This window comes from Pyrus communis, chromosome 17 (genome assembly GCF_963583255.1).
Source record: "Pyrus communis chromosome 17, drPyrComm1.1, whole genome shotgun sequence".
NCBI lineage: Eukaryota > Viridiplantae > Streptophyta > Magnoliopsida > Rosales > Rosaceae > Pyrus > Pyrus communis.
This window is the reverse complement of record NC_084819.1, coordinates 10,405,937-10,418,915: the sequence shown is the minus strand read 5'-3', so window position 1 is coordinate 10,418,915 and position 12,979 is coordinate 10,405,937. Positions and strand designations below refer to the sequence as shown.

Here is a 12,979-nt window from a genome sequence, read left to right as displayed (position 1 = left end):
AATCTATTTTCCCAACAATGAAGCCTCCTGCGACAATAATCTACCATGAATGACCCTCTAAATGCTCTGCTGCTGTTGTGTGATTATGCACTCCAATAATTGCCATCAGTATTCAACCATCATCAGTTGCTAGCTTTGCACCTTCTAGTTGGAATAAGCATCCACATTTTTTCGTTTCAGAATTTTTTTCTGTCATCATCCTCTATGTCTTTTGTGTGAATTCGGCTTAATATTGTTCATTCCTTTATGACCCAATGTAAGTTGGGGCTCCTGTTATCTTTTTGTGCTCAACCTATTATTTTTATATATCTTTTAAGGTCCTTATTGGTCATTTTACAAATACACAAACTTGTAATTGATTAAAAGTGAGTGAGAAAATAAGACAATGGAGGTGAGAAAATAACACTTAATCTAAATACTATATACCACGTCTATATGATTAAATGTGCGTTACTTTTTCAAGCAACTTTAAATGAAAAAGGGGCATTAATTAATCTTAAAAAGGGCTCTAAATGTGTCATTTATGTTAAGACTTTTTTTTTTTTTTTTTTTTTTTTTAGGGGGCGGTGGATTGAATGGACAAGACAATGCCAGTTCACTTAAATCCATGAACATCAATACAAGTGGTCTTTAATTGTGATCTTACAACACTTTCCAATATCGAAAGTCTCTCAATTTTTCCAATTAAGTCCATTAATTGGCTTGTGCAAATCAAATTCAGATGTCACTAATACAAAGTTAATGTAGAATTAATGAACCCTTTCAGTTATATTTTCTATGAGGGTTTGAATGAATTGTGAAAACTTAGTTGCATCCTTGTTAATATATAAGCTTCGTTTGAACAAAGAAGAAACAAATGACTAATGGCTGGTTTGGTGTTGTTGAAATTATTTTAAATGCAGCTCTTTTAAAAAGTTGGGCTAAAATTGTGTTTGGTAAATGAAAAAAGAAATGTTTTTTTGTCAAAATCATAAGTCCAAAATAGCAAAAAACAAAAGCAACTCTACTCCTGCTTTTGAAAACAACGCTTTTTTTTTTTTTTTTTTCTTTTCACAACACAACAACCCTAAACTAACCCTAAGATGAAGTGCGATCTTTGTCTCACACTAACACGTACTTTTCAATTTACGTAGAGAAGACCAAGGGTAAATTACCTATCTCAATATCTCGACTTACAAGTCACTTAGTACTACGGTCTAGTGATATTCTTCTTCATTTGTAAGTGAGAGGTCTTAGGTTTAATTCTCGCCAAAGGCGAATTTGAACTACATTATTGTTAGCTCATGGTAAGGCTAAGCCCACCCCTTTCCTTTAGTGTAGATAATATCGTTTGTTAAAAATAAATAAAAAAAGATCTCGACTTTCAAACCCTAACCATCCATATAGATACATGGGTAATTACCTATCTCAAGATCTTGAAATTAAAAACATATGATTAGTTCATCAGAGGCACTTTTATCTCTACTTAGTTGGATGAGTTCTTAAATTTGATATATAGATTCGAAGATGCCGATATATATTTGTCGTTAGCAAGGATAGAACTAGAAATTTTATTATGAGTGGGGGAACTTTTTGCTATATAATTCAACAAAACTAAGGCTTCCGAAGAAACCATTTACCACAGTGGTGGAAAAATATTAAGCCCTTGTATGACGGTATGAGTTCAAATCTCATTGGTGATTAATTTAAAATCTAATTTAACAAAATCTTTTGTTTGACCAAAAAAAAAAAAAAACAAAAAGGAATACATTAATTAAAGGAAATTGTTATTAGCACTCCAAAAATCTAATTTTACACTCTCTCACAAGTGTGTTTTTCTTTCTAATAATAGAAAGTTTGGAGTGCCAAATGAGATTTTTGGAATGCTAATAATAATTCCCTAATTAAATTTGTTAAACATCAAAGATGCAATTAATATGCATATTAATTAGGAAAATATGACTATTCTTTAATAGGTAATAGCTAATAAGTAGGTTTGCATATGATATGCGTACACGTACATACGTTTTTGTCAAAAACACTTTCGTTGGTTGTACACGTTTCAATGATTTCTTAACTTGCACACTTCTAAAACCCCAACGTATTATAAATGGGCGTACGTCACGTTATCATGGTCGGTCCAGAGATTTTTGAAGCTTGGAGCGACGTAAAAAAATGTGTCCTCATTTCATATAAAAAAAAAATATTTGTTTTCATACGTAAAACATTGATAAAATTATATTTAGAAAAACACTTCAAACTCAATAGTTTAGAAATACGGAATAATTAATTTATTTTGTATCAAGAGAATGAAACTAAAAAACTTTCGGGCTTTCAAGTAGATAGAATATGAGTTTTGTTTTCCATCTGAATTTTTAAAGTGTTTTTGTATAAATCGTGAGTTGTTTTTTCTTATTTACTAACCTCATCAGTATAAGACTAAAAAATTATTAATGTTTTTGAGTCTTTAAGGTTATGTATAAGTAATGAATGAACACTAAATTAAACATTTTGATGATACGTAATATCATTTGCAAATTTGGTCTAAAAATTTAGTCTACACATTATTTTTTGTTGAAGATTAGACTTGAATTGGAACAGATATTTAAAAATAGCAACCCACATAGCTACTAGCTAGTAAATAAATTAAAAACCAAACAAAAATTTGTAAAAATTGAAAAAAATAAACATGCACATAGCATTTCAAACTTAGGACCTCTCGTTAATTTTAAACACCAAAAACCATTGCTAGTAATTAAACTTCTTGATCATTTAGCCAAATTTTATAAATTTATACTGTTATGAAAAGAAATTTGTAATACTAAAAATAGATGATTATACATGTAATTTCACGTTTACTACATGTGATTTCGCACAATTTTCATTAACACATATAAAATTTATGTATTTTACTTGTATTTTTAACCAATTATTAAAATATATATAAATATTAAAATTTTGAATTATGGCCAAATCTTTCATAGTATTATTAGTAAAATTGTCAAATAATATATGTATGTATTTTTCATGTATAATACCCATCTCGTTTCTTACTAACTTTGAGTAATACTAAAAATAGAAGAGTGTACATATCTAAGACTAGTTGAACTAAGAAAAATATTAAAAACCTAACATTATATTATATAAAGGGAAATGATTACCTTGCACCCTTTTTTCTTTCTGTACACCCATATTTTTTTTTAAATTTATTATTATTACGAGGAGGGTAGAATGTACAAAACCATTACATAATTTAGGGGATGAGGGAGATCGAACCCATAATGCATTGGTAAAAAGCAAACTTCCTACACTATGATATTTGACAGTGGCGGATCTAGGATTTTAAACTCGGGAGGTCCCAATAATAAAGGTAAAAAATCATATGCAAAACAATATTACAAATTATAAAATCATAATTCAAGCGTCCATTACGAGGTTTCATAAGTTACTACGGAGTACCTAAGTTATTGATTATTTAATATGGACTACTAAATTTAAAACACCGGTCAAATAAAACTCTCCCCAAACTCCCACTATCTTTCTAACCAAACACACCAATTTTCTCTTTTACTAGTTTCCAAACATCTACCTTCTCTCTCACTAAGAACACAGCTGCCATACCTCCACCAACCGCCTCCCTTCCCATTCTCCTTCCCCATGGCAGCTCCACCCCCAAATTTCACCAACCCATGAAAGATCATATCCATCTTACTAACCTTGTGTAGGAAATTTCACCCATAAGAAAAATTACTAGGGTGGTTGAAATAATTTGGGGAAATTTGGGCTTATGTACTGCCCTGCCAGACAACAAAGAAAGGTTGGAGGAGAAGTGGGTGGCACCGATGGATGAGACCATGGCAGAAGCAAGGAGGAGAGAGGCTGGAAGGGTCCATATTTTCTTTCTTCTCCGTGCGCGGTCATCTTCTCTGAGAAGAAGACAACCACTGCAACCTCCAACCTGCACAAACCTCATGCTCGAGTACGAGGGGTCCCTGGAAAATTTCTAGCAGCGATTTAAGATTGCCGACGGGTCCTGGGACCCCCCAGGTCCCTATGTGGATCTGTCCTTGATATTTGACCATGTTTACTTATATCCCTTGATTTTTTTATTTAATTGTTCAATCCAAAATCAAGTCACAAACAAAAATGTGCATAGAAAGAACAAAGGTGTGAGGGAAATAATTTTTTATTTATTTATATCAAAATGTTAAAAAACCAAGAAGTATGTATAGGCGTGTGCGCACGCGCGCTTTAAAGAACAAAAATTTCCCAACATTCGGTTAAACTACTGCCTAGGGGGCGAAGTTGTAGCTCCGCCTTTTGTTGTGGGTGAGTTAATGGTCTATTGGAAAAATCATATCATTTGTATGAAACTATGACATCATATGGTTTATGTGAAACTATGAGCCATCAATCACTTGGTAGGAAGAACTAGTCTTGTTACCTTTGAGTGATCACTATCGAGTGGGAGAAGTCCCTTCGATTTATCACCTCCAAGACGACCCGATTATGACAAGACGTACAACCCCATTACATAATATTTGTATTTCTTTTTTCTTAACTTTCGTTTTGGTAGTTATTATGTTGTAAACTAGGGCCACGATCACTAGTTGTGATGGACCAATGTTTCAAACACCATAAGACAGAGACCTCCTAACCAAAAACATGACCTCTATTGGGGACCTACCAACCCAAGGCCAATTACATAATTGCAAGAAGAAAGTGGTTGGGGGTACCAAATTTACAAAACCAGAGCTTCACAGCTCATTCCATCCTCTCCACTTCCCCACATTTTTAATGTTTTGCATCAATAAAGTTGTAACCCTATAACACCATATATTATATGTCACAAGTCCATTTTAGGTGGGTTTTTTTTGTCCCTCAGTTGCGATTTATGACCGACATAACGCATTTAACTCTAGAGTCTCGATTTCTTAAACTCTAAGATTCAAGAAAATTGTAGTACTTTATCGTTTGATTTTAATGTAATGGTTGCAACGACAAAAATTTAATGACCATCAACTGTTGAATTAAGATCGAACGATGGATAGCTATACTTTTCTTAAACCATGAGGTCTAAGAGAACATAACTGTTCAAATTAACCCATGTCTATCTAACACACCAACATAACAAAATCATTGCAAAAATGAAAATGGGTTGCTTTTTTTTTTTTTTTTTTTTTTTAAATTTTTTATCTTAATAACACTGATTGACTCTTAAATCAAGTCATTCTTTCTTATCCATAAATTATAAGATGACACATTTATATAAGAAAAATACACACTTATCAAACAATGATTTGCCTATAAAAAGGAAATACTGCAACATATTGAACATAGATAGCATTTTCCTTTTTCTTCTTTAAGAGGGTTTTAACGCAAAGTTTCTGGACACCAGAATATTGTTGTTGACTTGTCAGCCTAGTACAAAAAAATATGGATAAATTTAAAAATTGACATCAACTTCTTGAATATATCAGAGGAAATAGTCCGAAGTGTCATTTCCTTTAAGTGTGTAACTACAATTACAATTACAAAATTGAATCAACTATCGTTCCCATATATATATATATATATATATATATAAGTGTACAACCACAATTTATTCATCAAGATTTCAAACTTTTTCCTAAGCACATGCATACCAAATTGGTAGTATTTCTTAATAACTAAATTTTGTAATGATTTAAAATGGATCACATTAGTTAAGGGTGTTTTTTTCTTTAACAAACATTAGCTAACAATGTTAAAATATAATAATAGATTGGCTATATTGAAAACACGGACATTAAATTGACTAAAGGACAAAGCACTTGCACCATTTGAAATCAGTTCATCCCGTCCCATCAATCGTGGAGACATTTCATTGAGATTATTTCCACATATATCTTGACGGGTAATGCTATTTATACAATTGTTTTACCTTTAACATAATTCTGAATTCTTTTTCCGTTAAATTGAATAAATTAAAGAAAATTAAATGATAAAAATTAATATAAATAGATAAGAGACAAAAAAAGCGTGCAGACATAGTCACTCTATACAACAATTCTTAACCCAAATACTGACGTGGCATGTCATGACTGGCTAATGACTGGCATCCCAGAATGGGATTTACCGGAGGCCATAAAGAGTGAGGAGGGAGAAGGAGTGAGATTTGCAACTGGTGTACGCTAACTTGACAGCTACAAGACAACATCAACAAGAGCAGGCAATGCTTCAGACATTGACTGTATTTTTTTCTATTTTTTCATGGGTCTGCCAGAAGAATCTAACACGTGTCAGAATCTTTATCGTCAACGTGACGTCGTTTTTGGCTTGGATGAGGAGGAGGATAGATAGATCGGCGACGTTGGTTTGGTCCCACTGGTTGTGTTTTTTTTATGGTGTTGTGACCCCCACAGTCCTTTGGGTATGGACCAACATTCGTGCAATGCCGGTATCAAAAGGAAACAAATTTAAGGGGAGTTAGGGGAAAAGGTGAAAGAGGAGGGAAAATGTGATTGTAGCCGTGCATAGAAAGCCTACTTGAAGGTTGGTCCACGTCGAAACTAAATTAAAGGCTAAAAAACCTGCAAGTGATTTTGGGACCAAAATTTGTGGAGTCTTTGATTTTTTTTATTTTTGTCAAAGATAGAATATATTAAATTCTGAGAGAAAGATTAATATCTTCGGCCAAGATATTAAACAAGAATTCAGGATCAATACAATCCCAAACATAAGCCCTTTCCTCCTTAAATACAAACTTGGCCACCGAGTGAGCAGCGTGATTGCTCTCTCTAGGCACAAAGTCAAATGACACAAACTGCAACCTACGTGCAAGAGACTCAATATCACCAAGGATACATTCAAGCCTAAAATCTTGGGCTAGTTCATTCCTAATCATTTGGACAATTGCTTTTGCATCAGACTTGATAATCACATCGTTAAAATCTTGCAACAAGCAAAACTTGAGTGCTTCCCTAATTGATGCCGCTTCCGCCACAGCTGTAGAGTGGAAACACAGTACTCCGAGCCACTCGCGCCCTGAAGCAAAGCAGCAAAATCTTGAGCCACCTATCCCAACCCGGAACGCAGTGTGTCCTTACACCAAGCCACATCTGTGTTGATCTTTATCTCCCCAAAACACGATTTCTGCCATTGTTCCTTTCTTCTTTCCACTGCCAAGGCTATCGTGCACTCACTTGGCCGTGCCTCCTGCCTCCCTTGCTCCTTCACATTTCTATATTCAGCGATATTCCTCTTCCAAGCCTCCAAAATCTCGATGGGCTGTTGGTACCTTCCATTGAAAATCACATCATTTCTGTTTTTCCATAACCGCCATAGGCCAAAGATGAATTCTTGCAAAATATCCACTGCATTTTCCAATTCGATAACTCTGTTGCAGAATCTTTCCCAACTTTGTAAGAAGTCAGATCTTTCCAACTCAAAGGAATTGAGTTGAAGTGGTGAGCAGAACCAGAAAATATGGCTGAGCTCACAGTGGAAAAAAAGACGATTCTCCATTTCATCCACGTGCCTGCATACACCACAGACATTATCAACTCTCATGTGCCGTCGCTTAAGATTTCTTCTCACCGCTAGCGCATGGTTACAACACTTCCAAATAAAAAATTTCATCTTGCTGGGTACATCCAGACTCCAAATACTTCTCCATAGCTGGTTATGCTTTGTCTTCTCACTCGACGATCCTCTCCATTTCCTCCCGAGAGCCTCGTTCTCCATGAGCTCCATATCGACCCCATAACCTGATTTCACTCAACATATCTCGTTTGTGGTGTGGAACCAAGCCAACCTGTCTCTACAACCTGTCCAGCTAATCGGGATGCATTGAATCACAGTCGCCACATCACAATTGAAACCCGCCTCAATCAGATCTACGTCACATGTTCGCGAGACCAGATCAATCAAGTCACAAACTAAACTTGCGTTCAAATTCTCCCTTGGTCTGATATTGAAGGTGGTGGACTTGGGGAACCAAGGGTATTCTCTTATATTTATACTGGTTTCATCCCTGAGTCGCTAGAACATGCCATTATCTAGCACCTTTTGTGCTTCTAGAATTCCCTTCCAACCCCAAGATGTCATTCGCCCCTCAGTTGCCTTTCTTAAGGTCTTTCCTGGATAGTATTTATCCCTCATCACACTGGCTAGCAGGGACTCTGGGTTGAGGATCAGTCGCCACCTAATCTTAGCCAGGAAGGCCAGATTAAAACACTAGATATCTTTGAACCTCTGCCTCTGGCGTTTTTGCTTCAATAAACGATCCCAGCAGGCCTAGTAAACCCCCTTACGGTGCTCATTTCCCCTCCACCACTAGCTTCGGCTAGCTTTCTCTATGTCTTTACAGACCCCAATTGGTAACTTAAAGCAACCTATAGCATGATTTGGCATAGCCATTGCCATTGCTTTTATAAGGACTTCTTTCCCTGCTTAGTTTAAAAACTGCTAGGCCCATCCTTCCATCCTTGTCTCAATCCGTTCCTCGACGTCCTCGAAGATAGCCTTTTTTGAGTAACCAAAATCTGATTGAAGCCCAAGGTACTTCCCAAAACCTACCTTACTTTGAATGTTCAAAGTTCGCTCAATAATTTTCTTATCCCGCTTCTTAACCTTTGACCCGTAGTAAATAGAGTTCTTGGTCATATTAATCCCCTGACCCGACCCAGCTGCATAAGTGTTTAGAATGTCCCTTACCCCTTGCGTATCATCAACAGTTGCATCACAGAATAATACCGAGTCATCCGCAAAGAATAAGTGCGAAATAGGTATCCCATTTGGTACTACCCTCACCCCGTGGAGGGCACCCCTCTCCATGCTGTTCCAGATTAGGGCAGAGAACCCTTAAGTGCAAAGAAGAAATAGGTATGGGGAAATAGGGTTTCCCTGCCTCAGCCCTCTTTGTGGCAAAATATACCCCGTTGGGTTCCCGTTCACCAAAATACTATAAGATACAGATGAAATACACTCATTTATCCAACTGCAAAACATTGGAGTGAACCCTAGCTTAGCTATCATGACTAAGAGGAATTCCCATTTTACATGATTATACGCCTTTGCCATGTCCAACTTTAATGCCATACCTACCATATCCTACTTTGTTTGATGCATAAGGGAGTACAAAATCTCATGTACTACAAGAATATTATCTTGTATATGCTTCCCAGCCACAAAAGCCAATTGATTGTCGCTAATCACCTTTGGCATCACCCCCTTTAGTCTGTTCGTGAGCACCTTAGCAAGGACCTTATAGCTTACGTTACATAAGATAATAAGCTAGTACTGCAACAAGTTCTTCAGACACAGCACATTTAGAATGAGAACCAAATTTGTATGGTTTAGTTTCCTTAAGAGCTTACCCAAATGCTAGAAGGCTTTGACTGTGTTGATCACATCCATCCCCAGCACCTCCTAATGGTCTTAACAAGAATTCCCAGAGAAAGCATCCAGCCCTAGAGCTCGTGGGTAGGATTTGGAAAGCAGCCTCCTAAATTTCACCATCTGTTACCAGAGTCATCAATAACAGATTGTCTTCGTGCGTAACTCTGGTCTACATACTGCTCGCAATTTCATTAATTCGGCATGGCTTACTGAACTGAAATAGGTCAGAGAAATAGTCCACCACGAGCGAACAAATCCCTTCTTCACCCGTGTGCCATACCCCATGTGGATCCTCCAAGCCTCTTATCTTATTTGATCTTTTTTGTTTCATCGTTTGTGCATGAAAAAATTTGGTATTCTTGTCACCTTCGTTAAGCCATTGAACCCTCGATTTAACCCGTCAAAAAGTCTCTTCCTTCTTGTGCGCTTTCTTTAGCTCTCTCTCCTTTAGGTGCACCCCTACCGAGGCAAAGCCCTTTGATTGCTAAGCCTCCCTTAACTCATGTTTCAGCTTATCAATGGTTTTTTTAGAGTTTCTACCTCTCTTTCTATACCACCCATTGAGACTTCTCTTGACGGACTTTAGCTTCTTGCAGAATCGAAAGGCATAAGAGCCCCCGACCTCTTCCTTCCAATCTTTAGCCACCAGGTTGCGGCACCCTGCTAGCTTGCCCTATCTCACATTGTACATAAACCTTCTTTCCTTCCACTACTTTGACTTCTTCATGGTAAGAAGCAATGTTGAATGGTCTGAACCTTCCAAAGGTACATGCAAAATTTTTGTGTCCAGGTATAGGTCATGCCATCCCGAACTTGCCAAGCCCCGATCAAGTCTTTATTAAATAGGCTTGGAGTCTCTGTTGTTCTGCCAAGTGAACTGGTAGCCTTCGTAACCCAAGTCCAACAGTTCATTTTGAGCCACAAAATCCCTGAAATCCCTAATGCTAGCCACTGATCTATGATTTCCCTTTATTTTTCACTGTTGCACATTATGTCATTAAAGTCCCCTATTAGGAGACAGAAATCACTCTTTTTCTCGATCCGATTGCTAAGTACCTTCCATTGATCTTGCCTCTTTTTCTTGTCCGTACTAGCATAGATGGCAAATAATCGCCAGTGACAATTTTTTCCCTCGTCCCACACCTTAACTGTAATCATAAAATCAGTATATTTCACCAAGAGAACTTGTGAAACATCTCTCCAGAACAAACACAAACCACCTCCAATCCCTCTAAGTTCCACTGCATGCATAAACTCCATTCCTAGTTTTTTTTCTTTAGATACTCATAATGATTGCTCTTGTTTTTCGTTTCAAGCAGGATCACTATGTCAGGGGTGTGGAGCCTATTTTGCTCCAACAAGTTGTCAATTGTCAGATCACCCATAATACCTTGACAGTTCCATATTATGAGCGTCATGGTGACTTGGGAGACCTCTCAAGGCTAGTCTCCTCCACCTCAGTTGTGGCTTTAATCGAGCGCTATCTTACGCTCCTGGGCAACGCCCTTCTTGCGTCCTCAGACTCCAAATTTATGGAGTCTTTCGGCGTCTAAGTTTTCTTCTTCAATTCATGCGTCTTGATTTCATACTTTTTTCTTTTCTAAGATAAATTAGAGTAAAATATCGCTTGTAATAAGAAAATCACGTAATGTATAACATACATTTAATGGTAAAAGACATTATATTGTGTATTTGTTTATATTTACAAAAGGTTTCGTTTTCCAAATACCATTTTATGAATTAGTTTAATTTTTTTTTTTAAAATGATCGATATAATAATATTATTAAAATGATCGGTATGTAATTTGATAAAATAATAGGTTGCTTATAAGATTGCAACTAAGAGCAAACATGACCCCAAATAGGAGTAATTGTTTTTCATTGACTAGTGTAACATAACCTTTGAGGTGAGTCGAATTACATATATGAAATTACCGGTGAAGAATCATGTGTAACCAACGAAATATGAAATCTCTTATCCAGCCACCAAACAAATTGACCAAAAATTACATATAGCGAGGCTACAAAATACATCGAACTCATTTTAAGTTTCTAAAATTATTGCAAAGAACAGACAAACTAAAAAAAATGAGCCCATCAAAACAAAAGGCTTAGTTTTAAGACGAAGAACACCACTTGCTGCTATAAGAAGCTACCTTATGTTGGTCAGCGTTAAGGGTATGAAGAATCTCTCTTTTAGTCGTAGTTGGGGTTAATTATGTCTATAGGTTTTCTTATTTTTATAAACACCTTTTTGTTAGATTAGTTTAAATTCTTCTTTTTTTTTTCTTTGTTTTTTTTTGCTTTTGAGAAAAGCGCTATATTCATTATAAGGATGAATGAATAGGTACAAGTAGGAGGGTAGTATGCTTTATTTTGGGCCTTGATAAAACTTTGTTAGAGATTTCTACCCGATCGAAAGGTAAAGAGTGTCCCACACCAAAATTAAACGTTTAAATTGTTGTGTTCTTTCTGAGTGCAAATATGAGGATAGTATAGTGGCACAAGTAAGAGCTTCAAACCACATGGACGGATTAGACCTCTATGGATTACTAGCTTTAAGTGAAACCTAATTAAACAATAAAAATAACAGTTTGATTTGGATTTTTGTTTTGAAAACTAAAGTAGCTCAAAAATCCAAACAAAGTTAAAATGAAATTCGGTCAGAATAAAAAGGGCATGTAGAAGTGGCTAAAAGACAAGTTTTTATGGGGTAAAAGAGGCTACAAGATATTCCAAAGAGATCCCAACAACTTAGCTTTTATTTTCCACGTTTTTGCATTATTTGATATCTCCAAATCGGGCTAGCAATCCCAATTCCTTTACCATTATGCTCTAGGTTTTCTAACAAGCCATATTCACCTTAGATTCTTTATTTGGACTGTAAAACAAGCAACAACTTTATTTGGACTTTAAAACACGGAACAACTTTTTTTGGATTTCAAAAGAGGCCACAAAACTTCTTTCCACATTATATTTTCACTTCTTAAAATACATGTAACTACACACTAACAGAAATAGAATATAACGCAACCAGTTTAACTAGAAAACATCACAAAGAGACTAAAAATTAATGATATAAATATACGAAATATATGAGTTATCATAAACTTGACTATGAAAAAAAGATTGTCAGTCCCTAAAAATTAGGTCTCAAATTCAAGAGAAAATAGTTAGAACTTGACTTGACCTTGGAGTAGGAATCATTTGTTTCTTCTACCTGTAAGATTATGAGCATGAAATACGTGATAGAGCCAGTCATAGTGTTTGAGATTGATATGGAAAAGCCTTGATTATATGGATAAGTCTTGATTAAAGCCATTTGGTTGTCCTCAATGTTTTAGGATAACAGAATTGAGAGAAAAGTTCAAATTGGTTTTGGAAGAGAACTTAGTATTGGAACTTTATAAGGTCTCATAATTCTTTATGGTTTGTATAGTTTGAATCCTAGTCTAATTCTAATGGGGAATGGACGGAGGAGTACTATATATAGCTTAAACCACTGCTCTTGAGATCACTGGCTTACTTTGTTCCAAGACCTATTGATTAAAGGAGTTGTTATTATCGCAAAAGAGGAGAAGGTTTTGAGCACAAAAGCTGCAATGGCTTCTTCATCAGG

General features: G+C 35.9%; 2 protein-coding genes across 2 annotated transcripts; both read right to left on the bottom strand.

Moving 5' to 3' along the window:
* Positions 1-6,622: 6,622 nt before the first annotated feature.
* Positions 6,623-7,713, bottom strand: LOC137721989 (uncharacterized). Its single transcript, XM_068461001.1, has 2 exons — positions 7,164-7,713; positions 6,623-7,005 (listed from the first exon to the last, which is right to left on the bottom strand). The coding sequence occupies exons 1-2, from the start codon at positions 7,711-7,713 to the stop codon at positions 6,623-6,625; spliced, it is 933 nt and encodes a 310-aa protein (XP_068317102.1).
* A 714-nt stretch (positions 7,714-8,427) lies between these two features.
* LOC137721988 (uncharacterized) lies at positions 8,428-8,796 on the bottom strand. The gene has a single exon (XM_068461000.1). The coding sequence runs from the start codon at positions 8,794-8,796 to the stop codon at positions 8,428-8,430; it is 369 nt and encodes a 122-aa protein (XP_068317101.1).
* Positions 8,797-12,979: the final 4,183 nt, after the last annotated feature.

Bases quoted from the DNA above. Each gene is read 5' to 3' on its own strand.
- LOC137721989 (XM_068461001.1), bottom strand. From the start codon at position 7,713: ATGGAGCTCATGGAGAACGAGGCTCTCGGGAGGAAATGGAGAGGATCG. The intron at 7,006-7,163 runs GTGAGTGCACGA...GCTTTGCTTCAG, and splicing joins GAGGCAGGAGGCACGGCCAA to GGCGCGAGTGGCTCGGAGTA.
- LOC137721988 (XM_068461000.1), bottom strand. From the start codon at position 8,796: ATGGAGAGGGGTGCCCTCCACGGGGTGAGGGTAGTACCAAATGGGATA.